Source organism: Rattus rattus, chromosome 12 (genome assembly GCF_011064425.1).
Source record: "Rattus rattus isolate New Zealand chromosome 12, Rrattus_CSIRO_v1, whole genome shotgun sequence".
NCBI lineage: Eukaryota > Metazoa > Chordata > Mammalia > Rodentia > Muridae > Rattus > Rattus rattus.
Genome location: NC_046165.1, coordinates 69124751 through 69151687, shown reverse-complemented (window position 1 = coordinate 69151687; position 26937 = coordinate 69124751). Strand labels below are relative to the sequence as shown.

Here is a 26937-nt window from a genome sequence, read left to right as displayed (position 1 = left end):
GGTAGTCACGGCGGCAGGAGCTTGGGAAGAACTGGTCACGTTCTATCTGCAGTCAGAGATCGATAGATGAGTGCTTGCTGATCCCCTGCCTAGGGAATGGAACTGCCCCTAGTGGGTGGGTTTTCTCACCTCAGTGTAGTTGAGAAATCCCTCACAGATCCACCTACAGGTACTGGATCTAGACAGTCCTTCTCTAAGACCACCTTCCCAGCTTATTGTAGATTGTGTCAAGCCAGCAATTAAAACTGACCGCTACGGTCAGTGAGGTTTGGGTTTGGTGAATTCTCAAAGCGCAGAAGATCCCTTAATGAGTGACGTGTGTACGCTATAGAGCAAGTATTTGCGGGCTGTCTCCTGACTGCCCCCTACCATGAGTGAAGGACTCAGGAATGAAGTGGACTCTGTGGGGTGACCATATGCGTGGCTTTCCCCTCAGATAATCTGTGGGGTTGGGGGCCGCCCCTCTCATTTTTCTACTTGTTTTGGTGATAGGTTGGACATGGACATTGGCAATTTCTTAAAGGTGTGGAAGACCCTTCCTCCCAGCTCAGCCAGCATCTCTGAGCTGGGTGACGCTGCTGATGCTGAACCTTTGGAGGGTCCCCAGAACATAGAAGAAGGGGAGAAGGGGGAGGAAAGCCTGGAAGAGGAGCTGGCGGAGGAGCCAGGAATTCCGAAGCCTGATGAACAAGAGGAGCAGGACTCTGACCCCGTGTCAGTGTTTGGGGTCGAGTGCCCTTCCTTTTCCGAGGAAATCCTCCAGTGCCTCAGCCTGCACGACCCCTCTGAGGGGGCTTTAGACATCGACCTTCTGCCTGTGGTGTCTTCGCCGTACCTGGATGTCCCCTGGGATGGGAAGGCTCCGAGTCAGCAGGTTCTTACCCAGCTTGCACAGCTCACCATCCCTAGCAACTTCACCGCGCTGTCCTTCTTCATGGGCTTTATGGATTCCCACCGGGATGTTATTCCTGACTACGAAGTCCTCGTGGGCCCCCTGCACAGCCTCCTCAAGCAGAAGCCCGACTGGCAGTGGAACCAGGAGCATGAGAAATCCTTCCTGGCCCTGAAACGAGCCCTAGTGTGTGCCCTCTGCCTGTCAACCCCCAACCCCGACCTGCCCTTCTACCTGGAAGTGACCGTCAGCCAAGTGTCACTGACGGCCAGCCTGCATCAGGAGCACTCAGGAAGGAAGCACCCCATCGCCTATACCTCGAAACCTCTCCTCCCCGATGAGGACAGTGAGGGTCCTCAGTCAGGCGGGGACAGCCCCTATGCCGTGGCTTGGGCCCTCAAGCACTTTTCCCGATGCGTTGGAGACAATCCAGTGGTCCTCCGTCTTTCTTATGCCTCCCGGACCACGGTGGATAACGAGGCCTGGGATAGCCGTAGGGCTTCCAACGCATGGTTGATTCGATGGTCTCTCTTGCTGCAGGACAAAGGCAAGAGGGAATTGGAATTGTCCCTTCTCCAGGGCCTGCTGGGGGAAAACCAGCTGCTGACGCCCGCTTCCTCGATGCCCCGAGTTTTCCAGCTTCTGCCTCCTTCTTCTGACCTGTCTACTTTTATCTGTGTCCATGTGTCTGGCTATTGCTTCTACCATGACGACGAGTTGTGTGCTGGTTTTGGTCTCTACATCTTGTCCCCGACCAGTCCTCCGGTCTCCCTGGCTTTTTCCTGTTCCCCTTATACATCCACATACGCCCACCTGGCAGGCGTGGCCTGTGGCCTAGAGCGCTTCGGCCAATCCCAGCTCCCAGTGGTGTTTGTTACCCACTGCAACTGGATCTTCAGCGTCCTGTGGGAGTTCCTACCACTCTGGAAAGTCCGCGGCTTCCTGTCGTCGGACGGGGCCTCGCTACCTCATCCAAGCCTGCTCTCCTACATCATATCTCTCACATCTGGCTTCTCATCCCTTCCCTTCATCTACCGAACCTCTTATCGGGGCTCTCTGTTTGCCGTGACGGTGGACACTCTGGCCAAGCAGGGTGCCCAAGGGGGCGGGCAGTGGTGGGATTTGCCAAAGGATGTGCCAGTGCCCATAGTGACTCCCCATACTAAAGGCAGGAAGCCCAACCTGCTGGCCTTACAGATGAGTGACAGTACCCTGGCCAATATCATTGCCAAGCTGCAGGCAGGGCAAAAGTTGTCTGGGCCCTCCCCTTTCAGTTCTGCCTTTAACTCGCTCAGCCTGGACCAAGACAGCGGCCTGCTCATGTTCAAGGCGGAAAAGCATCCCAGGGTTTGGGTAGTCCCAAGGCAACTTCGGAGGGATCTGATCTTCTCTGTGCATGACAGCCCCATGGGGGATCACCAGGGGCCAGAGGACACCTATAAGACGTTGAGGCTGTTGGGTTGGTGGCCTGGGATGCAGGAGCATGTGAAGGATTACTGCAGGAGCTGTTTGTTCTGCATTCCCCGAAATCTCATAGGTGGGGAGTTGAAAGTTATCGAGTCCCCATGGCCTCTCAGGTCGACCGCTCCCTGGTCCAGCCTGCAGATTGAGGTAGTAGGGCCAGTCACTGTAAGTGAGGAGGGTCACAAGCACGTGCTCATCGTGGCCGACGCCAACACCCGGTGGGTGGAGGCGTTCCCTCTGAAGCCCTACACGCACGTGGCTGTGGCCCAGGTGTTGTTGCAGCATGTGTTTGCAAGATGGGGTGTCCCCATGAGGCTGGAGGCAGCCCAAGGCCCCCAGTTTGCTCGTCATGTTCTGGTGAGCTGTGGGCTGGCCCTAGGAGCCCAAGTGACTACACTGAGTAGGTCCCTTCAGTTCCCCTGTCTGATGAGTTCAGAGGCCTACTGGGAATTCAAGAGGGCCCTGAAGGAGTTCATCTTCCTGTACGGCAAGAAGTGGGCAGCCTCTCTGCCCTTGCTGCACCTGGCTTTTAGGGCCTCCACCACGGAGGCCACACCATTCCAGGTGCTGACTGGGGGTGAGATGAGGCTGATGGAGCCCTCCTGGTGGGAGATGAGCCGGGCGAACATCGAAGGGCTCAAGATGGATGCTTTCTTGCTTCAGCTGATGCGGGAGCTGTTGGACCTCCATTGGAGAGTGGCAGAAAAGGCCAGCGAGAAGGCTGAGAATAGGCGTTTCAAGAGGGAGAGCCGGGAGAGCGAGTGGAGTGTGGGTGACCAAGTCCTCTTGCTGTCTCTCCCCAGGAATGGCAGCAGTGCCAAATGGATGGGTCCTTTCTACATTGGGGACCGCTTGAGCCTATCGCTCTATAGGGTGTGGGGCTTCCCAGTCCCAGACAAGCTGGGCTGTGTCTATCCTAGCAGTCTAATGAAGGCCTTTCCCAAGAATGACACACCCCTGCCGCTTGACTTGGAGCAGTGAGTTAGAACGGTCGGGGAGCTGCCTGTTCTAGGGGGTCCCGCATTTCTGCTGCTAGTCCTCCCCTCTGATCTGAGCAGTGCTCTCAGCTCTTTGGGGGCCCCTTAGTTGTGCCTTTTGTGGAGAAGGTCCTTTGTAAAGCTTTGCTGAATTGCCTTGACCTAGGGAAGAATGTCCCTAGAAGACATCCCCCGGTAGGGGTGTTTGGAGAATGTGCCAAAGGTTGTCCTATGTGGGCTCTGGAAGTTTTACACTTGGGAGCAAACGAGTTTCCTCAACAAGGTAGGCCAGGCTCACAGTCCTCCCCAAGTGCCGCCTTTTCCCTTTTTACACACTCAGGTGTGTATTGGTGTGCACACCCCTCCCCAGTGTCTTATACCCAACATATTACACTTAACAGTGTGGATTTGGACCTGCCGGTGGGTAGGTATCACGGCTCTCTCTCGTGGGAGTGCCTCCCCTTACACCGTGCATTTGGCAAGCCTTTGCCCTTGGAGTTCTCGGTGGCACAGACACACCGGCAGCAAGAAGGTAGCCGTCCTCCAGTCAGCCTCCCTTGCCAGCACCGGGACAGCTGTTAAGGAAGGGTTGGAGCCTTCTGTGCCTCCAGGATGGTGGCTCTGGGTGGGGGTTGATCAGCCATAAGTCACCTACCTGTTCCTAAGGGGAGGTGGAAGGGGATGAATTGGCCTACCTCATTTGATTCCAGTCAACAGATGATTCCCGACCCCTGCTGTGATGGCAGTCACTTCACAGGAATCAAGGGCCTTGATACCAAGCATGGCAACTGTGCTGGAAGAGCTGCTTCTGTTAGGTTCAGTGGTGCTCACAACTCTGCCTCAGGGGGAGGGCATCTGACGTGGGTAGTTTGACACATGGCTGGGCGCCGGGTGGCTTTTTCCTCTTGCACCTATGACTCTTCTCACCCCCTGCCAAAGCTCACAACCCTCTCCTGCCTGCAGTGTACCCATCTCCTTAGATGGGACTGCTTTGTCCTGATCAGCTGCAGTGCCTCTGTGTAGAGCTCCCTTACAGCTGGTGTGCAGAGCGAGCTCTCTCAGCAGGAGTGGGCCTCTCATAATCATGAGGCTGAGATTCTCATTACCCTGCATTCCTACACAGCCAAGCCAACAGGCTGGAGAGAAAGGCCAGCACCAGGCCACTCTGGCTTGGAGTCCTAGTAGCTCACTTCTTGAGGAGCCAATCTGGTTTTCTAGCTGAGCTCAGGTTGCCAGAATGCTGGGCCCTGAGGAGAAGTCACATTGAGCCCGGCTTTCACAGCAGAGAAAAGAGGGAAATGACTTGCCCACAGTCATACAGCTGAGTTGTGGCTGAGCTGGGACCCGGATGAACCGTCCTGAATTCAAGTTCAGCACAACGGGTTCTAGCGACATGTTTAAGCATAGGAATCCTTTTGGATTTTGTACCTCTGTTCCCTTTGATGCCATTCCCTAACCCTTCTAGATAACTACCTGGATGCTGCTCTTCAGCCAATCCAGCTGTCAGCCCTGCCCAGGAACGAATGCTGGGTGCTCCCGGGATGCTGAAAGGTTAGCTGTAGAATTTTTACCAGGTACCGTTATTTCTTCACATTGCCTCACCTTTGTCTCTCCCCCACCCCTTCGTATAGTAGTCAGCCTCACCCTCCCACCCCAGGGCTGTATTCCAACCCCTCTTCCTGTTAAGTACAAGTTCCATCATACGCTCTTTCAAGTGATTTTTATTTTATTTTTCAATAAATCAATTTAAAAATGGAGCCAGTGTTTAATTTTTTTCTGAATTGGGGGCTGAAGAATGGGGGTATCTGTGGGGGGTTCATTGCTCTTCCTGAACTGGAAACCCTTGTTCTTCCTCAAGTTCGGAGTCCCTACTCTTGGCTGAGCATTCTGACTTTGGGCCTTGGCTTTCCGCTGCCTTTTCTACAAGCCCAGGCTTCTGCTCCATGCTGGCATGGTTACAGCGGGCAGGAAGGATGTGCAAGTGCATATGCGACTCCTCAGTTCCTATTCAAAACACACCTACTGTGTGTTGTGGGCTGTCTGGGAGTGGACAGTATAACAGGTCATGGGAAAGACATAATCTCTTTCCTCCTGGAGCCCAAAGTCAGGCAAAGGAGAATAAGCAAATCCAGTATAGCGTGACTTGATATGAGGCATATGAGAGCCCATGGAGCCAAGCCCAAGGCTCATGACCTGTGATATTTATGAAGGTCATCCCAGGGCCCTTCCTGCAAAAGCCAAGGTCGTTAATTGGTGCAGGTCAGAGACTGAGATCACGGATGCTAAAGTGGAAGGTCATTTAGACGGGCGGTCAGCAAAATCTTGTCTTTTTTTCTAGATCTTTACAGGGTTTTGGTAGAGATTCGTGGGTCCCTCTGTATTTTTTGAGACAGGGCTTCATGGAACCCAGGCTAGCTCCTAACTTACTCTGTAGCCAAGGCTGACTGAGAATTTCCAACCCTTTGCTTCCACATCCCAAGTTTTGAGATTACAGGCACAGACCACCATGCCTGGCTGAGATCCCCTTTGGTTTTTGGAGAGTAAATAAAGTTTGCCCACATTAACTAACAGACACACTAGTACCTTTGTCTCCACCTTTTCTGTTCTCACTCAGGGTACTGGTGGCTGGGCTTTCTCATATCTGACAGAGGAGTGAAAACCGTCACTGCATAGACCGTCCCTTCAACTAATGCAAACCATACAGCCCTCCCACCCCAGGGTCAAAACTCACATAAGCACTCCTGAGTTCGATACCACTGTAGTAGGCTAAACCTCGGCGTTCACTGTAAAACTGAACACACCCGGAGGAGAGAAACACTGAAACAGGTGAAGGGTTGCTGCCATCCATCCCACCTGCTTTTAGAGCTTGCCCAAGACCCCTGGGACCCCCACGGCTCTCTAATCGTTTACTAATTCACACATCAACGACTCATATATACTGATTATTTGCCAGACACTAGGCTCTGTGCTTTCCAGACCTGACACACTTAATAGCTCCATTTTACAGATGAAGAAATTGAGGCACAGAGAGGTGAGGTAACTCACTGAATATATGTGATTAAAAGAGAGACTGGGTCTGCATGACGTATCATCCGATGCCACTCAGGAACTGTCCGTCACTCATGTCTTCTCCTATGCAAGCATTTTTTTTTCTTTTCTTTTTTTTTCGGAGCTGGGGACTGAACCCTATGCAAGCATTGTTACGTTGTTGTTGAGTTATGGCCCTATGCCTCAGTCTATGACATCTCCGTATTTTATTAGTGCACCACATAGTGTTAGTTAAGATTTCTCCATTTTTGGGGTTGGGGATTTAGCTCAGTGGTAGAGCGCTTGCCTAGCAAGCGCAAGGCCCTGGGTTCGGTCCCCAGTTTCTCGAAAAAAAAAAAAAGAAAAGATTTCTCCATTTGGGCACCGAAGAGATGGTTTAGCAGCTAAGATCAGTTGCAGCTCTTGCAGAGGTAACCAAGTTTCTTTCCCAGTACCACAGCTCACAGCTGCCTAACTCCAGTCCCAGGGGATCCAACTCGCTCTTCTGACTTTCACCCACTCAAGGCACGTACGTAGTGCACATACATGCATGTGGACGAAACAGCCATACACATAGAATAACATTTAAAAATACAAAATAATCGTTTCTTTTCCAGTTTGGTCCAGATTAAGATGAGTCACAAGTTTAAGCGTATCCTGATTTTTCTTTTTTCTGTTGATTGCAAAAACAATACTCTTGAACCTAGGAAGTTTTGACTTAAATCTTAAATTTTCTAAGGAATGTCAGCTGAATGGTGAGATTTCTTTTTTTAAACTTTTTTTTTTTTTTTTTTTTTCGGAGCTGGGGACCGAACCCAGGGCCTTGCACTTGCTAGGCAAGTGCTCTACCACTGAGCTAAATCCCCAACCCCACACTTTTTTTTTTTTTCCTTTTCTTTTTTTCGGAGCTGGAGACCGAACCCAGGGCCTTGTGCTTGCTAGGCAAGCGCTCTACCACTGAGCTAAATCCCCAACCCCCACACTTTTTTTAAAAAAAAAGATTTATTTATTTATTTTATGTATGTGACTACACGGTCACTGTTTTCAGACACACCAGAAGAGGGCATCAGATCTCATTACATACAGATGGTTGTGAGCCACCATGTGGTTGCTGGGAATTGAACTCAGGATCTCTGGAAGAGCAGCCAGTGCTCCTAACCTCTGAGCCATCTCTCCAGCCCAATGGTGAGATTTCTTAATGTCTTCGAGCGAGCCATGAAGCTGGGGAGACCGTAATGGCTCGGTTGTGAGATAGCTCACACAACATTCCGTTCCAACACCCACCGGGAGCTTTCAAAGCTTTATGTATGATGGTCTCCTGGATGGAACACTAAGGCAATTCTAGAGTAGAGGAAAGTATCAGGGGTTGAGGAGAACTGAGGAGAACCAGGGGTAGGTAACGGAGCTTTCCTAGAAATCTAGGTAAAGGGTCGCTGGTTGCTAGCCGGGTAGATGGGAAGCAATGAGCAGAAGCAGTGGCTGTGAGGTGAGGGGGAGTTCTGGGGAGAAAAGCTGGTTTCTGGCGGGCCACAAGGAAAGCTCAAATTACAAAGAGATCAGGGCCCTGAGAGGAGCTTGTGATTCACATTTCAGCCGTTCAGCAGGTTCAGCAGAGGTGGAATGAGGGGGTCTGTTCAGAAAGGTTACCATTGAGAAGTTGTAAACATTGGCAGTTTCCATTGGGTGTATGGACACGGGTGCTATTGACCAAAGAAGTTCAAGACAGAACCTTGAGGGAGACACATTTAAGGGTGAGCTAGGCGTAGTGGTGCGTGCCTGCAACCCAAGCAGCCTCGGGACTGTGGGGCCAAGCAGCCTGGTAAGATCCTGCCTCAAAAAAACGAGGAAATGAGCAAACAGTGACTGGAGAGTCTGATAAAGGGTTTGAGACATGGACAGAAAGCCCAGAGAGCACACTTAGGATGCGGGCAACAGGATCTGACAAAGGGACAGCCTGGGCAGCAGGAAGACTGAATGGGAACAACCACTGGGGAGTGGGTGACTGGTTAAGCAGTGTGGGCGGAGCCACAGAGCCAGGCTTCACCAGAGACTTCCCAGGCCAGCCACTGGATGTTTATACCGACATCTAGGCCTAAAGAGGAGGAGAGTTGGTGCCGAGGGGTTCCACGGTTTTGAGAGCTGACGAAAGCTACCCGTCACCACAGCTACCTACCTGCTGAAGGGAGGAAGTAGAGAGGAGCCATGGGCAAGGAGTGTGCTCAGCAGAAACAGGGTCCGTGCTGGTGGAGGAAGACAGACACCAGGACCAGAGGGGAAGTTCAGCCTCCAGAGAGCAGAGGAAGAGGCAGAGGGAGAAAGGCTGGTGTAGGAGCAGTGGAGGGAGGGGCTCCACTCCCAGTCTGCACTTGGGTGGCCCATTTCCTCTGTGCAAATTAGGCGCCAGGAAGAGGGCAGAGTGAAAGTTGACAGTGGTTTCTATATTTTAGGCTCTCCAAGTCTAAAAAGATTTGGTCCCTAGAAAGGACTACCTTTGAGGCTTTCCTCACTATTTAATAGAATCTTACTTAAGCAAAACAGAACACAAAAACACGTAGCCAACAAATAAACAATTTTTACAACAAATTTTACAAGTCAAATCACTTAAACACTGATTACAAATTCAGTTAAATTCACCTGAATATTTTAATGGAATTGCAAGTCTAACAGGTCAGAGCCTTTAAAAGCTTTGAGCATTTTGATAAAGCAAACACATCACTACAGCATTGTACAAGTTTAGTGTGCACGTGTGACAGAGTTTTTGTAGCCCAGGCTAGCCTTCAATTCCAGATCTTCCTGCTTCTGCCTCTTAAGTGCCAAGTTTCAGGTGTGTAACATCACACTAGGTTGGACCGTCCAGTTTTATTTTGCTTTATTTTATTTTTTTTGTCAAGACAAGGTTTTTCTGTGTAACCCTGGTTGTCCTGGAACTCACTCTGTAGACCAGGCTGGCTTCAAACTCACAGGGAACGGTCTGCCTCTGCCTCCTGAGCTCAGGGATTAAAGGTGTGTGACATCACCACCCAGGTGGACTGTCCAGTTTTAAACCTCCACTCCCACTATCATAGAAAATAAGTTTGTAGTTATGAAATGGATACTATCTTACTCAGACCAAGTTTCGGATTTGGTCTTCAAATGTAAAAAGAAGAGGGTCACACTGCTGTGTGGTCTAAAGATAAGTCATCTGTTTCTGGGCCAAAGGAAAAGGGACATTTTCTTTATGCCAAGGAAGTCTTAGACTATCAACCAATAAATTCTTGTTTGGGTAGGAACTGATTGACCTTCTAAAGTGATTAAAACGTGTGTGTGTGTGTGTGTGTGTGTGTGTGTGTGTGTGTGTGTGTGTGTGAGAGAGAGAGAGAGAGAGAGAGAGAGAGAGAGAGAGAGAGAGAGAGAGAGAGAGAGAAGGTTGGGGAGCACACTGGAGAGATGGAGTGGTGAAGAGCTGCTCTGGCTACACTCTCGGCACCCACAAGGTGGCTCACTGCCCACTCTAACTCAGTCTCAAGGGATCTGTTGCCCTCGTCTGGCCTCCAAGGGAACTGCATGTATGTGACGCACAGGCAAAACACCCAAATAAAATAGAAATAAACTAAAAAATAAAACAAAACCCAAAGCCTACGTGATCTTCTCTGTCTTGGGTATCTCAGACTCACATCTTCCCATTTGATGGGTGAATCGTGCAAAGTGTTTTGCTTAAAATGTCACCTTGAGATTTTAAGTCTGTGTTAGGCAGACATCTCAGAGTCTGTACCCTAACCACCAAGATATCGCAATATACCGTTACATGGTGTGGGGACTTTTCAAATACACCACTGGTGGGGAACTTAAAATATTTGTATATTCTGGGTGGGTCCAGTCTAAGCATCGAATCCTCAACCTCCAAGAACTTTCCCATGGACATGGGGTATCAGCTCTACAGCTCTAAGGGGCTGGATGGTAAATGGATTTGGAAGTGGCTTCTTTCCTCTTCCCTTCTGGCCTCCACCTTACTTTCAACATTGTGAAACCTTATCAGAGAATAATTATGCTTTTCCAGAACGTTGGCATACAGAAACTGCAATGAATAAACAGCACCTTATACCACCTGGTGTTAACAGGCTGATCCAATCTGCTGTATTCTGAAAGACTTCCAGTGTCCACTTACTCTTCTCCTTTACTTTAAGATTCCTGACATTTCGCTGATTGCCTAGAATAAAGTCTGTGGGCTTTGGAGGTGGTCCAGTGGTTACAACACTTGCTAGGCACACCTGATGGCCTGAGTTCATATTCAGGCTGGCCATTGTCCATGCATCTGTAATCCTTGTGCTCTAGGAAGGAAGAATTCCAGAAGCTTCCAGACCAGAGAACCTGGGTCCAACACCCAAAGTTGTCCCCCCCTTCTCTCTCTCTCTCTCTCTCTCTCTCTCTCTCTCTCTCACACACACACACACACACACACACACACACACACACACACACACACACACACGTCATGAGTGCATGAGCAAGGAAAATACTCTACAAAAAGATAAGATTGTTACCTAGCCTGTCCTGCCTTGGTGTGGCCAAGTGTGACTCCATTCTGCAATGAGATGATGTAATCAGAAATGTGTGTAGGCAGCTGTCAGGAAACCTTTCAAGGAAGGAGCTGTGTACTTCCTTCTTTCGCTCTTTCCAGCGCTGCTGGGATGTAATGGTTGACACTCAAGAAGCAATCTTGGGCCATGAGGTGGCATGCCAAAGAGGCATTCCAAAGGGGGAGACTGGTCTTTTGTGATTATAAGCAACTATTTATCCTGAACTCCCCAGTTACAGATTTTTTGATGTGAGACAGAAATAATATCTTGTTTAAACTATTCTTCCTGGTCGCAGAGTAAGGACAAATGCTGAAGGAAAGTGCTCCCCTCACCCTCTTGTCTATTCCCTACCCCCGTAACCCAGTGCTGGGGTTCAAACCTGGTGCATTGTGTGCATTAGCTTCTACCTCTGAGCTACACCTCCATCCTTATTTCTCGTTCTTTGTTCTCTCTCTCCCTCCCTCCCTCCCTTCCTTCTGGACAGGGTTTTACTATGGTTTGCCTGAAACTCACAGAGATCCACCTGCCTCTGTCTCCTGAATGAACACTAGATTTTTATTTTCAAACTTGTTCTGGCATTTATTTTTGCATGAGTACTATACATTATAGCTTTTTAAACAAATTGATTGTTATGCTCAGCTTTGAATTTATTTTCTCTTCAACGTGCCGTATGGGCTTCAATCCTGAGGTTCCCATTCCCAATTGCACCCTCGCTAACAGGACAAATACACTGTCTTAACAAGCGTAGCTCCCCAGTTGCTTTAGATAGGTTCACTCCTACTGGACCATTGGGACAACGGGGTAAAAGAGAGTTTCTGATGTCGGTGGGAGAGTAGTTGGAGGGATGAGTCATGGACTTCTTAGGTTTCCTGTTAAGAGTAAGATGGTGTAGATCTAGAGGCAAATCGATGGTAGGGACAGGCTACGGGTATAGGGAAATTAGCTGGGAGACAGATGGAGGAACTACGTGCCAGTCAAGAGTGGGAAGTGACTGAAATTCAGATTTCCAAGGTGGGGCAGTTCTAGGAGGTGGCTGAGGACGAGAACATGTGGTTACTGATAGGTTTCATGACTCATGTGTGACCTTTGACCCTGCCTCCAGGTCTGTACACGTGCTCTAGTTTCCCCTGTTAGCCAGAGCAAACACACACACACACACACACACACACACACACACGCCTCAGGTCAGGAGATGAAGGCCAGAGTCCATTGGGACCTGGCACAGCTGGACTGTAGGATTCCTGCCTTCCGACTGTTTACCTGCAGAATGTTTACATGTTCAGGGTAGGCACATGGCCTCATCCTGTCCCTCCAGCTACGGATGCTCTGTGGCCCTCTCCACACTGCTTTTTGTGGTTGAGGTGTCAGCCCTGTTCAGACAGTGCTGGCTGAGAGCTCTCTTTGCTGGCATTCCTCACAGGATGGAGCCTGCAGGTACGAGGAGGCTGGTCCATCTGGGCCCCTGCGGGAGCCTGTCAAGCTTACCTGCACCACCTGTCACCAAGCAGCACTGAGCAGGAGGCTGGGGTGGAGAACAGGAGGAGTGGAGTCTGGGTCGAAGTGCACAATTCCCCTTGGCAAATCCTGCTTTAAGCTGCAGGCAGGAGAGGCAGCAGGAGGCCCGAGGGCGACCGGAGTGGTAGCGGTGAGGAGTGTTCATCTAGAGAAAGCTCTGCTCTTCTCTACTCTTAGCATTGGGTGTTTAAATATGATCTCATGCAAGAAGGTGGGCTGTAGGCAGCCTGGAGGGGGCCTTTCTCTTGCCCTGAAAATACTTGTTTCTGGGGCAGGGGAAGGCAGAAGGGTTAGGTGCTAGATATCTGTCATTTAAAGGCTTAGGTCGTCAGAGTGGGAAGATGAGGAAGCCCGAGAAGCTTGAATACTTCCAGCCACCCAGAAGATTCCCCCGACGAAGGCGCAGGGACACCCGGTCCCCAGGGTCCAGGGGAAGCAGCACAGAGCTTGTGGCTGCCTCTCGGGTCACATCAGGGTCATTTGCAAAGGCTGAGATGACCGGCCATGTGTTCAGCATCAGACTCACCTGGGGAGGGGAGCCAGTTAGCATCTAAGTCCCAGCCTCAGCTTAGCCTTAGCTCAGGACTCCCTCCCCCCCATGCCCCATTTTTCCAAGAGCTTTCTTTTGGGAACTCGAGTGTCCAGTGAGCACTGAAGGATGGCCAGTGTTGGGATCTGTACGTCTGCCATACCCTGCTAGCCAGGACCCTTCCTCCCTTGCTCTTGGCCCCCTGGATACAGGTCAATAGAAGGGTTATCGAGGGATGTGCGGCAGCCCACTATGACCCTCCCGTCCCCCGGAGGTGGCTGGCACGCAGGTCACCTGAACAGTCTGGCGGTTGTACACCTTCACCACATGGAATCGGAAGCTGTAGACCCCACGGACAGGGGCCACGAAGCAGCCCGAGGGCCGATCAAAGCCACCGCCCTCATTCACTAGCACCTGTGGGGAGGGAAGCGGATCTCGTTGAGAGGGATTCTGGGTGCCCAGGGCTCAGGAACGTCACTGGGGTTGGCATTTGTACAATGGGTGAGGGGAGAAGGGGTGGCACACAGACGTGACAGGAATCTGTAGACTCAAACTATGAGACAGGGCTACGATGGCTCTGTGTAGGAATTGAAGCAGGCAAACAGTTGGTGGCCATCTTAGAAGAAGGTGGAGCAAGAGATGCAGGAAATGGTTTGCTTGGAGTCTGAGGGTTGCAAAGTGGCTGGGGCAGTAGAGTCCAGGTCTCCTGGACAGGGGTAGAGGAGTTACCTGGTCGAAGTAGATCGCACCACTGGTACTGTTGCCGGTTTCTCCTGCTGGTTCGTGGTGGTGGCTTCGGACTGCAGCAAACGCCACTCGTCCTGGGGGTGCCTCTCCCAGGGCTGCTCCCCCAGGTCCTCCTGCAGTAGGTCGACCTGGCTCACAGACCACCAGGCACTCCCCCTCCAGCAGGACAGGCTCTGACCCTTCTTGAGCCCACCCAGCCTCCAGGGTCAGAAACACCAGGGCCAAGGACAGCTTGGCGCTGTGCCATTTTGTCCCCATCCTTGCTATGTGCCCCTGGGACCCACAGATTTCGCTGTCTTCTGTCCTCTTTGCTCTCCCTCCTCTGCTTCAAGGCTTCGGTACTCTTGCCCTGATCTGTCCTCTGAGTCTGGCACCTAGCCCGGGCACTCCCCTCCCTGTATCTTTTTGTGTCCCTCAGCTCTGCCTGGCTTTACTACTGCTTTCGCTGCGGATCCCTCCTCCTTGGCAGAGCATGGAGTGACAGCAGTTGGGCCCTGGGAGGGAGAAGAGGAATTGAGAGAAGGCACAAGGGCTCTAGCCCAACAAGGGTGCCTGTGTACACACACACACACACACACACACACACACACACACAAACACACACCCCAAAGCATATGCACAATCACACACACACACACACACGCACGCACGCACGCGCGCACACACACACACACACGCACGCGCGCACACACACACACACACACACACACGCACATGCTCACACACACACAGGGACATTCAAATATGAAACAAAGTTTCTTCAATTTCTTTCTCATCTTCTCCTTTTCAGAATTATCCACAATCTTTCTCCTCGGAGGTCTTTCTTATTGTTGCAAGGTGTGTCCTCATCCCCCCACGCCCCCACCTCGCCCCCAATCTATATACTTGGTGAAAGTGCTTGTGTCAAGGGCAGGATTCTCTTGTGACTTTGGACCAGTCACTTCCCCTCTTGGAATCTTCAACTGTGCAGAATACGCAAGGACCCCAGGAATAAGAGGCGAACGTGAGAGTTGGCAGGAGGCGTTGGGGGTGGGGTGAGTGTTGGTGACCCGGTAGGCCCCGCAGGGGATGTGGAGGGCGGGTCGCTCGGCCGTAGGACAGCAGGCGGAGCCCGGGAGGAGGCGCGCAGCCTTGCCCTGAGCCCAGGCCAGTGCAGCCCTGGCGGGGGAGGAGTCGAGCTGACTCCGCCCCGGGCCGGAAAGTGACTCCAAACCCACTACGCGGTGTTGACGAGAGAAGTCTAGGTTGGGGGAAGGACCCGAGAAGGCCCTCCCAGGTTCGGGTTCCCATCCCCAGACCCCTGGGGCGCGGGAGAAGCGCGCCCGTCCCCCCCCACCCTGCGGGCACCTAGAGGAGCGGGCGAAACTCTCGGCTTTGGCGGTAGGCGCGCCCCTTCCCGGCGCTTGGGAGCTGAAGGCCTCGGCGGGAGGGTGGTCGGGCTGGGGGCGGCCGCCGCAGGCTGTGGGAGGGCGGGCTGTACCCTGGCCCGGGGCGGGATGCAGGGAACAACCTGGATTGGGGCCGGAGGTGGGAGTGGCTAGTGAAGGAATAAGGCAGACAGGGGCAACACCCCCACCCCAGGACTATACATAGCCTCTGGCGCGTATTCATTTCCCCAGAGGCCTTCCTCTATTCAAAAAATCCGAGACTTCTGTGCTCTGGGACTCTTTCCTCATCCACTCACTTCTTGTGATCCTCAGAATGAGCTGGAGGCCCGCTAACCCTTCCCCTCTCAGGGCGGTGGTCACCAGTTTCCTCTGGCCCGTCGCCCATCCCAGATAGCCTTGTTTATGAAGGACTTACTCTCAGGGAGAGGCCTGTGTACAGATAATTTTCTATCTTCTCTACCCGCAAGGTGGACTTGCTACCTCCTGGGGCTGTTTACCAGTTCTGTAACTAGGTGCGACCTGTTGATTGTTGGATGTATGCCGCGTGATTAGGATTTGGGTTGAACGGAGACAGAAACTTTGAGATTGCCTCTGCCCTTCCAGGACTCCACAGGTAGAAGCCATGTCTATTTGGGGGTTTGCCTCCCCGACTCCCGACCGCTTTGCGGTGTCTGCGGAGGCCGAGGACAAGGTTCGGGAACAGCAGGCTCGCTTGGAGCGTATCTTCAGCGTAGGAATGAGCGTCCTCTCCAAAGACTGCCCAGAGAACCCTCACATCTGGTTACAGCTTGAGGGCCCCAAGGAGAACATCTGCAGAGCCAAGGTGAACTCTTCCTTTCCAGGGCTGTTGCAAAGCCTTTTAGTACGCTGCCCCTCCCCCAGGCAGAATCGGAGGAGGGGCTGGGGAGTGCCTCTTGGCTATCTTATTGGCTGCCTCTGTCCTGAGCTTTGAGGCACTCTGTCGTTCTTTTTATTTAGAATTTTGGTTTCACTTCTGTTATGATGGCCTAGGTTCTGCTGGCATTTAGAAACAAATCACTTCATGCTCTCGGGGAAATCCCCACTGTACAGGTGGGCCTTGCCAAGGAATTCCCTGGGGTTGAGACGGGGCTGGCCACCCCACACCCTTGGACCCAAGGACATGAGGCTCCACCACTTGACGGCCCTCTGGTCTGTTCTTAAATGTCCATGTCTAAGTGTGAATAGTAACAGTATCTACTTAGATGGTGTAATGGCTTGGAGCTCAGGGAGAACAGTGAATCTGAAGGTATGGCTTCTAGAAGTTTCCTCTCTGACCTTCCCATCTAGGAATACCTGAAGGGGCTCTGCAGCCCAGAACTGCAGAGTGAAATCCGCTACCCACCCAGACTGCACTGCATCTTTGTGGGGGCCCAAGGCTTCTTCCTTGACTGCCTGGCCTGGAGCACTTCTGCCCACCTGGTGCCTCTGGTTCCTGGCTCTCTGATGATCAGTGGCCTAACTGAGGCGTTTGTGATGGCCCAAAGCCGGGTGGAGGAGTTAGCACAACGACTGAGCTGGGGCCTTCTGCCACTGTCTTGTCCCGGAGCCCCTGACAATGGCAGAGTGCTGAGAGACTTCTCTGCCCTGCTACAGACTAGGGAGGATGCCTACACAGAGGCCCTGCTGCAGCTGCCCCTGGCCGTGCAGGAGGAGCTCCTGAGCCTGGTGCAGGAGGCATCTAGAGGGCAGGGTCCACAAACACTGCCCTCTCGTGAGGTGGGGAGCCCAGGCATGTTGAGTTCTCAGTATCAGGGAGTCAGGGCTCCCTTGAGTGAAGATAGGGAATCCCTGGCCACTGGAGTGGCAGGGTCGGGAAAGTCTCAGGCAGTGAGAGGACCCAGTCATGCTGTGGAGAAAGAGGGAAGGAAACAGGATGCTGTCAGGGACATGGGTTCAGGGTGGAAGGAGCCGTCTGGGGAAGAGGTCTGTGAGACAGGAGTGGCTTTTAGGTCACAGCTAGCAGGTGGAGGAGCAGAGGAAGTAGCGCCCTTAAAAGGAAGGGTCTTCGGGAAACAGGAGGTTCCTCAACAAAGAGGAGGGTTTGGTGTTCAGGGTGAACCTTCTGGTGCCCATGTGCCTTGTCAGAGGGCAGCTCCAACCCGGGGAGCCTCTCTCCTCCAGCGGCTCCATAATGGGAACACCTCGCCTCTGAGAGTACCTAGCCCTCCGCCGGCGCCGGAACCCCCTTGGCCCTGTGGAGACCGAGACCGAGACCGAGATCGAGATCGAGATCGAGGAGACAGGGGAGACAAGCAGCAGGCTGGGGCTCGAGGTCGAGGGTCTCCATGGAAACGAGGCACTCGTGGGGGCAACTTGGTGACTGGCACACAGCGTTTCCAGGAAGCCTTGCAGGATCCTTTCACCCTGTGCCTTGCCAATGTGCCTGGCCAGCCAGATCTCCGCCATGTTGTCATTGATGGCAGCAACGTGGCCATGGTGTAAGTAGCCGGTGGGACTGAGGTCCCTGGAGGGTGGGTAAGACAGACCTCTTCGTCTGTTCTGCAGACAGCTGCTGAGGGGCTGATGCTGCGGCCTCTCTGGGTCCTGAGCGCTGACCCTTTCTGTTGCAGGCACGGCCTCCAGCACTACTTCTCAAGTCGGGGCATTGCTCTTGCTGTGCAGTACTTCTGGGACCGTGGCCACCGTGACATAACCGTCTTTGTGCCTCAGTGGCGCTTCAGTAAGGATTCCAAGGTCAGAGGTAAGTTGGGTCTGGTCATCTGTGTCCTAGTGAGGCTGGGTCCACCTTGAGAACCCTGTTGTGTCTTGTTCTGCAGAGAGTCACTTCCTGCAGAAGCTGTACTCCCTGAGTCTGCTGTCCCTGACACCCTCCCGAGTGATGGATGGCAAGAGGATTTCTTCTTACGATGACAGGTAGTTGTGGCCCCGTGGTTTGATATTTAAGGCGTCTGGTGGGATTTGGAGTAGGACGGAGTTGCTCCTGACCTCTGGAGTGGAGTTGGTTTCCACGGGACAGATGACGGGGGTGGGTAGCCCAGCTCTGCAGGCGAGAGGAGCTGGGCTGTACACCGCGATTGCTTACCTTCTCACTGCTCGCCTCGTGCTTGTATGAAGCGCTTTATTGTCTGCAGATACTGGGCACCTGAGCTCTGCAAAAGCTGGTGGCATAAATAGTTGACAGAACCCCCAAATGCAGAACAGTTGTTTGAACATTCTGGGAAAGGGGGAGCAAACCTTTAAAGTAAGTAGAACGCAGGAACACAATCTTTGAACGGTAGGAGCATCTGGAACAGGGTATACGGTGAGAGGCCACCAGGCTCAGGATGGAAGGGACTGTTGGAATCCCAGCCCCAGGTTTCCTTAGTGATTTGCTTTCTCCGTGGCCTCAACCCTAACTCTTAGTGAATCAAATCAACCTCTTTGTCTCAGGACCCTTCTCCATTCATTCACTCTTCTTGTGAATGTCAAAGGAAGCTAAGGTACGTGCTTGCCTGTTCCTGGTGCTAAGCAGGAGTCCAGTGAGGTTCCCTCTTAACATTGCATGGGCCCAGTTAAATGTGGCATGACGCTGGGTGTGGTAGTCACTCCTGTCGTCCCAACACATGAGAGACTGAAGCAGGATAGTTAGTCCCTATCAATTTGAAGCCAGCATGAGCTACAGAGTGTGTTCCAGGTTAGCCTGGACAACAAGGTGAGACCCTGTCTCAGTGCACTAAGAAGAAAAAAAATAAAGGCAAGAAGTGGTGCGTAATACCATCTCTGTTTACAGAGGTAGAGGCAGAAGCCAAGTGGTTAACTCCCTTGGCAATAAAAATTAGAATTTAAGGTTACCATTTAGGCAAAGCCAAATATAGGGTTTGTTCCTGCCATACTCGCACACATGGTGTGGAAATACATGCGTTTTAAGGCTAATCGGCTATTTTAAAACCTTCGTAAAGTTTATGTTCTATTTCACGTGTAGTAGTGTTTTGCCTGCGTGCATGGGTGTGCACTGTGGGCGTGCCTGGTGCCCAGAGTCCTGAAAGGGTGTTGGACCTTCTGGAGCTGGAGTTCCAGGCTGTTGTAAGTTGCCTGATGTGGATGCTGGGAACCAAATGCAGGGCTTTTGCTGCACAGCTGGTGCTCGTTCTTAACCTTTGGGCCATCTCTCTGCCTCAATTTAAAATCTTTTAATAGCTGTAAATACTTATTCCTTCAGACATTCATTTAGTTTTTAAAAATTAGTTTCCACATCACAGTGGTTATCTCAGTTTATTTTCCTATAATGGTAATAAAATACTCTGACAGAAGAGACTTCCGGGGCCGGAGGAATGGCTCAGGGGTAAAAGTGCTTGCTGCTCTTTCAGGGTACCAAGCGGCTTGTTTCCCAGCACTCACACCGTGCAGCTCACACAGCTAAACGGACTTTGTGAGCCCGCAGTGTATATGTGCAGACACATACAACCGGACTTGGATCGCTGGGCCCAAATGGTAAAAGGAGTGGACTGACCTCTGCAAGTTGTTCTCTGATCTTCACATTCTCATTGTGTCACGTGTGTATGCACACACACACACACACACACAAATTTAAAAAGCAACTTTAAGGGTCGGAGAGCTAGCTCAGTGGTTATGAGCACTGACTGCTCTTCCGGAGGTCCTAAGTTTAATTCCCAGCACTACATGGTGGCTCACAGCCATCTGTAATGGGATCTGATGCCCTCCTCTGGTGTGTCTGAAGACAGCTATAGTATAACGCATAAAATGAATGACTCTTAAAAAGAAAAAAGCATCCTTAAGGAGGATAATTTTAGCTCCCAGCTTCAGCTTTTGTCAGTTTCAGGTTCTGTCCATCATAGGTGGGAAGTCACCGTAATAGGAACTTAAGGGTCACATCACATCCATGGTCAGGAAGAGAGAGCAACGAATGCATACATGATAGTGCTCAGCTTGCTTCCTCATAGGATCCAGAATCTGCTGCCTAAGGAATGGTGCCACTCACAGTGGATTGATCTTTCCACTCTAATTAGCGATCTTCTTACAGACCACCTGATCTAGACGGTCCCTCTCTGTGAACGCTTCTCAGGTGATTCCAGGTTGTGTTAGGTTGACAGTTAAATCTAAGCAGCAGAATGATTGTATGTTTTAGCTTTCCAGATGTTTAGCTTTTACCTCTTAGAAGTAAGCAGTATTGTACAACAGGTACTTCACTTTCTTTGTGTCCCAGTTAGGTTTCTATGCTGTGATAGATGCCATGATCCTAGGAAGCTTGGGGAGGAAGGGCTTTATTTCATTTTAAACTTTCAGGCAATTGTCACCCTGATTGGAGTTCGGGGCGGGGACCCGGAGGCAGGGATTGGTGCAGAGACTGCAGGGGATGCTACTTACTGGCTTGCTTAGCTGATTTCCTTTTCTTTTCTTCTTTTTTCTTCCTTTAGATTTTATTTATTTATTTATTTAATATGAGTACACTGTTGCTGTCTTCAGACACACCAGAAGAGGGCATCGGATCCCATAATAGATGGTTGTGAGCCACCATGTGGTTGCTGGGAATTGAACTCAGGACCTCTGGAAGAGCAGTCAGTGCTCTTAACCGCTGAGCCACCTCTCCAGCTCGTCAGCTGGCTTTTTTATATCACCCAGGGACACCTGCCTAGACAGGCACTGCCCGCCATGGGCTGGTCCTTCTTTTATCAATTAGCAATCAAGAAAATGTCCCATAAACTTGCCTACAGGCAATCTGATGAATCATTTTTCTCAACTGAGGGTCCTCCTTCTAAATAACTATATTGTGTCAAGTTAGAAAAAAAAAAAAACACAAAACAAAAAACCCCCAAACCCAACCAGGACACTCCCGCTGGGCCTGGTGTTTTTTGGACAGGATCTCATTGTGAAGCCCTCGGCTGGACTGGTGCTTCATCTGTGTAGCCCAGGTTGGCTTTGAGCTTGTGGTAATCCTCCTGCTTCTGCCTCCTGAGCGCTGCTATTTTGTTCTGGGTCTAGGTTTCTGTTTACCTAAGACAGTCAGTTGCTGTCCACATCAGCTTTGTAACAGAATTGACACTGGAGACTGAGTCAGTTTTAATGCTCAGTTACGTAGAACCTGGGGGGTACATGATGTAAGCTTGGGAAATCGGTGCAGCAGAGCACAACAGGGCCTAGGGAATGAGTGCCGCAGAGCAGGATGCATCCTCACATGAAAGCAGTGAACTGCTTAACTAGAAAGGGCCTCTTGTGTATGTCACAGAGCATGGCATCCCTTAGCTTGCTTCCCAAACGCCTGTCCTACCTGGTCCTGTTTCTGGTCTTCTCTGTACCACAGTGCTTTTCAGGTATTGACCACCCACTTCTAACTTGGAGACTTGGAGAAAGAACTCTGGGGCTGGAGTTGGTCCAGGATCCTCTGTAAATCAAGCACTTCAGGGCCTGGGGGATGGGAGCCCTATTGTGACTGTGTTTTACAGGAAGGAAGGGTTGTTCATTGAGAAGGATGTGGGCTGGATCACTTTGGTTTTAAAAGTCTAAAGTCTACCCACCACCTTGTGAATGTTATTGTGGATGCAGAGTTACTAAAACGGGACCTGGGTATGGTGGCAAATATCTTTAATGCCAGTACTTGGGAGGTAGAGGCAGAGGCAGGAAGATGAGGAATTTGAGGTTAGCTTCAGCCATTCAGTGAGTTGGAGGCAAGCCTGGGCTATGTAACCTCCTGCCTCAAAATAAAACAAAATAGAACAAGAGGATTACTAAAGTGGGCTTCAGGTGTCTTTATTAAAATTTTGGGTTTGGAGAGATGGTTCAGTGGTTAGGTGCACTGGCTGATCTTTTAGAGGTTCTGAGTTCAATTCCCAGCAGTCACATAGCAGTTCACAATCTTAGGCCCTCTTCTGGTCTGTGGGCACACATGCAGACAGACAAAGCACCTGAAAAAACCAACCCCCCCCCCACAAAACAAAACAACAACAACAAAACCATCAAAAAAATCGAAAGAAACTCTTAGAAACCATAACAAAAAATTTTGAAGTTTTATTTTTCTATTTATTTTTTGAGATAAGGTCTCCCAAAGTGTAGGCTGGCTTCAGGCTCAGTAACTGGGGATGGCCTTGAACTCATTCCCTTGTCTTCACCTTCTGAATGTGGCAGTTGCTGGTGTATGTTACCAGGCCCTGTTCATGTGGTGCTGGAGACAGAACCGAGGGCCTCATGCATGTCGGCTGGGCACTCCACCAAGCAAGCCTTAGTGCCGGAAAGCAAGCTCCTTGGGTGCCTTTCACTAAGGGCTTAGGATACATTCAGAGACGGAGGGAATAGTTTGAGAAACTGAAGTCAGAGAGCAGAGCATGTGTTAAGAGTATAATCTGATCATTCATCTTAGCTGGAGTTGAGGGCACTTGAGGGAATCCAGAGAGAGAGAGAGAGAGAGAGAGAGAGAGAGAGAGTGTGTGTGTGGGGGGGGGGGGTGGTTGGGGGGGGAGTTGGGGAGAACTGAAGGGTGACGGGAGCCCTTAGCTGCCAGGCCTGGACCTGCGGCCTTTAGTCAAGGTTTTTCACTCGGGCTGGGTTGGCTGAAGGGCGGGTGTGGGAGAGCTGTGAAGGGGAGAGCGGGCGAGACTGGCAGACTGTGGGTAGTTAGGTAAGGTAGATGAATTAATTGGTTGAAGGCTGGGCAGTAGTCTTAATTTTAATGTCTGAATTATTAAAGTGATTGTGGCCCTCAGAAAGAAGGCAGTGTGGAAGTTCTGCAGTGGAAGGCTTTTCAGAGATAAATGCAGGTTTGTGAGTAACGGGTGGGAGAGAGAGCTAGACCGTACTGGTTCTTAGTGTCCAGTGAAGGCCGTGGTGAATGGTGCTGTTGGGAGACACCTTGGCTGCCTTGGGTTCTTCACTGTTTCTCCTCTAACCTTGGGTCTCTGTCTAGTTAGTCACGGGTAGCTGGATGATGCTGAGAGAGAAGCTGACTATGGAGGCACAGGCTGTGTGTGATCTTAGCTACTTGGGGGGCCGAGGTAGGAATGATTGAGAGTTCAAAGCCTGCTAGGGCTACAGAGCAAATTCAAGGCTAGACTGAGTAACTTAGTAAAATCCTGTCTCTGATTTTTTTTTTTTTTGTTTGTCTTTGAGACAGGTTCTATATGTAGCCCTGGCTGTCCTGGAACTATGTAGGCCAGGCTGGCTTAGAACTCACAGAGATTCACCTATCTCTGCCTCCTGGGTGCTGGGATTAAAGGTGTGCACCATCATATCCTGCCTGTCTCCCTGCTCTGCCCAAACCTGATGATCTCTATCTCTTATCTCTGTCTGTCTGTCTATCATCTATTTATCTATCTATCTTATCTGTCTGTCTGCCTATCATCTGTCTCTCTGTCTGTCTGTCTGTCCATCCATCCATTTATCTCTAACCTGTATCTATGTATCTATTATCTGTCATCTGTCTGTCTATCTATATGTATGTATGTACGTATGTATGTATCATTCATCTGTTTATCTGTTGGTCATCTACTTTTTTTTTTTTTTTTTTTTTTTTTGTTTTTTTTCGGGAGCTGGGGACCTAACCCAGGGCCTTGCGCTTCCTAGGCAAGCGCCTACCACTGAGCTAAATCCCAACCCTGTTGGTCATCTACTTATCTATCTTTTCTATGTATCTACCATCTATATCATCTATGTATCTATCTACCTATCATCTATCTATATCTATTTATGTATCTATTCACCATCTATCTGTCTATCATCTACCTATCTACCTACCTACTTTCCTACCTACTATCTCAGTGGTAAAGCACTTGCCTAGGATGCATGAGACTCTGGGCTCAATTCCCAAGCAGCCTTCCTCACCCTTCTTCAGTTGAGTGAATGAGTTGGGAGACCATTTCCATCACCAGAAGTGGGTCACAGGCACTGTTAGCTTACTGTGGGGTCTGGTCCTTGGAGAACCCCAGAACAGTGTCTGTGTTTTGAGACAGGTTCATGGTGAAGCTGGCTGAAGAGACTGATGGGATCATTGTCTCCAATGACCAGTTCCGGGATCTGGCTGAGGAGTCTGACAAGTGGATGGCGATCATCAGAGAGCGGTGAGAGAATAGGGCACCAGCTCAGACCTTTCTCTAAACCAGCTCTTCTCTGGCCACTGGGTGAGAATCTTGGGAAAGGGCTTGAAGATACCTCAAAGGATGATAGCCAGTAACTCCTGGTGGTGTTGGTCTCAGACGCCTGGGAGGGAGGCGAGGTCATCTCTGTGACTTCCTCTTTCCTCCTGTAGCCTTCTGCCCTTCACCTTTGTGGGGAACCTCTTCATGGTCCCAGATGATCCACTGGGGCGAAATGGCCCTACCCTGGATGAGTTCCTGAAGAAGCCAGTCAGGTAACGCCCCCACTTCTGCAGGCAGTCTGTAGATCTGCTGCTCTTTGAATGATTGGGGGCATGGATGGAGTGTCACAGTTTGGGTCTATCCTTTAAAATCTCCCCAGGGAGTCCTGACGGGCCTTTGTACTGGGCAGAAGAATTTTTATTTCATTTCTCTTCTGCTCAGTGTGTTTGATGGAGCCAACTGGGGGTGGTTGATGTAGTGATAGCTGGTCGTACCCCATGCCCTCCCTTGGCTCATTAATAAGTGATTAAATAAGGACATCTCATTAGGGTTCTGTCTTCCTATGGGGTCGATACTGCCACGCAGTGGCCTGCTTAGGAAACCTCGTAAATTCATCTACAGCTAGAAAGAGGTCCGCTTGGCTGAGGTGCCTGGAGGCCCAGTTTTTCCTCCAGAGTGCTTATCAGTCTTATTCTGCCTTTTCTCCAGGAAGCAGGGCTCCTCTAAGTCTCAGCAGCCCTCCAAAGGTCCCACAGAACATGGTCATCAGCAGCAGGGGAAGGAAGTGGAGAAGGGCAGTGGTGGCATTCGGAAGACCCGGGAGACAGAGCGGCTCCGGCGCCAGCTGCTCGAAGTGTTTTGGGGTCAGGACCACAAGGTGGACTTCATCCTGCAGCGGGAACCGTACTGCCGGGATATTAACCAACTTTCTGAGGCCCTGCTGAGTCTCAACTTCTGAGCCTTTCTGCCCTGCATAGCTGCTACCCTACTAGAGTCAGCCTCCCCCAGCCCAGCCTCCTCACTTATGGTCCCTCTGCTGTTCAGACTATGACCTAGACTCATTCTAAAATGGCGTTTCAGCCAGAGAAAGTACCAGAGAAGAGAATTTGAGTGTGGGAATACTCTTGCCTGAGGTACTTTAAGGACAGATCCTTAAAGTGACTCAACATGAGGGAGGAGTGCAGCCAGATTCCTTCGGACACACGAGGGTACAGCTCGTACCCTTGTGAGGTTTGGATCAGACTCCACTCCTCAACTTTGTCTTTACAGAGGGTTTCTGTAGGGTGCAGAGGCTGTTCCTGGAGATGGAGACTGTGGCTTCATTACCAAGTTACTTGGTTGGAGGCGAGGGGGGCGTGGAGGGGAGAAAAAGGGTAAGAGGAGAGAGAAAGAGAGAGAGAGAGAGAGAGAGAGAGAGAGAGAGAGAGAGAGAGAGAGAGAGAGAGAAAGAAAGCAAGCGCCCTCTGGCTGCCCCTCCCGAGTGGCTAGGATAGGCTGAGCTGTACCCTCGTGTGTCCGAAGGAATGCTGGCTCCTGGAGGGGTCACAGCGCTATGTGCACTGTTGTAGTGGGACAGCTGAGAGGCAGAAGGTAGAGGCGGGCAGGCTTCCAGTCTCAGTTGTGCCTTGGTTGTGACCTTGACGGAGTTGCTTGGCCTTTACTTAGGTCTATACTTCGGGCATAAAAATAACTTTGAGGGAAACGAGAACAGAGAAGAAGGCTCCCGTGAGGAACTGTGTACATGGATCATGGCTCAGGTGTGGCTGCCTGTGGCTGCACAGGCTCCCTAACCAAAACTTCACTTTCAGAGGTGTCCACTGTCTATACCCTCGATTTTCACGCTGGGTTTTCCGTAGAACATGCCCTGTAATGGCTGCATTCCTTTCCAGCAACCTTCAAAACGCATTAACAGAATAGTCAAGGTAGGGTTGACGGTTGCGTTACTTCAGTACTCTCAGGGCTCCTCTAAATGGCAGCTGGTCAAGTGTTTCAAGTGTTTACAGATCGACGAGGCCCCGGTTAAATCCTCTTTCTGGTGTTGGGCCTAGTCACCAAACCCATGACGTCATGATTCGCAGTGCTTAATGAGACTTATCTAATATTTTCTTTATGGAAGACAGGATTCATTCGGCAAAGACACACTGCTGCATATCGGGTATCTGGGAAGTGGAGCTGAAGCCTCAGGATTGAAAGACACCTGATTGGTTACAGACCAACTCCACTGACCTATCGTGACACCCTGTTTACATTCGAATTCTCACACGTCATTGTTTTCTCTCTGAACTCTTTCTGTGCCAGGGAATTTACTATCAGCAAGGTGGCACATTCCTTATATGGACGTGTTAGTCAGTTTTTCTCTAGTGTAGTCTAACATGCTTTTCTGTTTTACCTTTACCTTCCCCAGGAGTAATTCAGAGCTGGTTAACTTTTTAGAGGCTGGGGTCAGATAGAGGTATAAAAAGGTGAGGCAGGTGCCCCTGGGTTCATGTAGCAAGTCCCCCAATTAATTAGATGGTTTCCTGGCTCTGACTTACTCCAGGAGACACAGAGAGTTGACTATGTGGCCCTTTGGGTCCCAGTGTCCTTGTTTTGTTGGGCAATTTTCAGTTCACGCAAGGTGAGGTGTTGGAGACAAGTTGATCAGGGAAATGACAAGGGAAGAGAAGAGAGTGGTCTGGACTGGGCACTGGTAGAACTGCTCTTTAAGTTTGTGATTGGTGTCTTGCTCTTTTTGCCTGCCATGATGGTGGGTGTACAGGGGGCTGGGATTATCTTCCCTTTTATGCTAAGGGGCCTGG

At 50.8% G+C, this 26937-nt stretch overlaps 3 protein-coding genes across 5 annotated transcripts in view; 2 read left to right on the top strand and 1 right to left on the bottom strand.

The window, feature by feature from the left end:
- Positions 1-5090, top strand: part of Nynrin (NYN domain and retroviral integrase containing) — a 22773-nt gene extending 17683 nt beyond the window's left edge. The window contains exon 9 of the mRNA XM_032917880.1: positions 493-5090. Within this exon, the coding sequence (XP_032773771.1) occupies positions 493-3337 (2845 nt within the window). The 3' untranslated portion in view covers positions 3338-5090. The remainder of the gene's footprint in view (positions 1-492) is intronic.
- A 6707-nt stretch (positions 5091-11797) lies between these two features.
- On the bottom strand, positions 11798-14251 carry Cbln3 (cerebellin 3 precursor). Its single transcript, XM_032918043.1, has 3 exons — positions 13690-14251; positions 13255-13374; positions 11798-12957 (listed from the first exon to the last, which is right to left on the bottom strand). Exons 1-3 carry the CDS (start codon positions 13963-13965, stop codon positions 12760-12762), a joined length of 594 nt encoding a protein of 197 aa, XP_032773934.1. The 5' UTR covers positions 13966-14251; the 3' UTR covers positions 11798-12759.
- Positions 14252-14885: 634 nt separating this feature from the next.
- Positions 14886-25231, top strand: Khnyn (KH and NYN domain containing). Of its 3 annotated transcripts, XM_032917494.1 has the most exons (8): positions 15236-15607; positions 15699-15918; positions 16404-17554; positions 17687-17817; positions 17894-17990; positions 24014-24121; positions 24310-24411; positions 24848-25231. In XM_032917494.1, the coding sequence occupies exons 1-8, from the start codon at positions 15498-15500 to the stop codon at positions 25095-25097; spliced, it is 2169 nt and encodes a 722-aa protein (XP_032773385.1). In that variant the 5' UTR covers positions 15236-15497; the 3' UTR covers positions 25098-25231. The 3 variants fall into 3 exon arrangements, 2 of the variants coding, with proteins under 2 accessions (XP_032773384.1, XP_032773385.1); XM_032917493.1 differs by lacking the exons at positions 15236-15607; positions 24848-25231 and adding an exon at positions 14886-15087 and having other exon boundaries at positions 24310-24722; XR_004389609.1 differs by lacking the exon at positions 24848-25231 and having other exon boundaries at positions 15235-15607; positions 24014-24181; positions 24310-24412.
- The last annotated feature ends 1706 nt before the right edge of the window (positions 25232-26937 follow it).

What these genes read in the sequence shown, in the direction of transcription:
- Cbln3 (XM_032918043.1), bottom strand. Translation starts at nt 13,965, where the DNA reads ATGGGGACAAAATGGCACAGCGCCAAGCTGTCCTTGGCCCTGGTGTTT. An exon ending in GTGCGATCTACTTCGACCAG is followed by an intron (nt 13,375 to 13,689) that starts GTAACTCCTCTA and finishes CCCTCCCCACAG; the next exon opens with GTGCTAGTGAATGAGGGCGG. An exon ending in ACAACCGCCAGACTGTTCAG is followed by an intron (nt 12,958 to 13,254) that starts GTGACCTGCGTG and finishes TCCCCTCCCCAG; the next exon opens with GTGAGTCTGATGCTGAACAC.
- Khnyn (XM_032917494.1), top strand. Translation starts at nt 15,498, where the DNA reads ATGAAGGACTTACTCTCAGGGAGAGGCCTGTGTACAGATAATTTTCTA. An exon ending in AGAACATCTGCAGAGCCAAG is followed by an intron (nt 15,919 to 16,403) that starts GTGAACTCTTCC and finishes CTTCCCATCTAG; the next exon opens with GAATACCTGAAGGGGCTCTG. An exon ending in TAAGGATTCCAAGGTCAGAG is followed by an intron (nt 17,818 to 17,893) that starts GTAAGTTGGGTC and finishes CTTGTTCTGCAG; the next exon opens with AGAGTCACTTCCTGCAGAAG.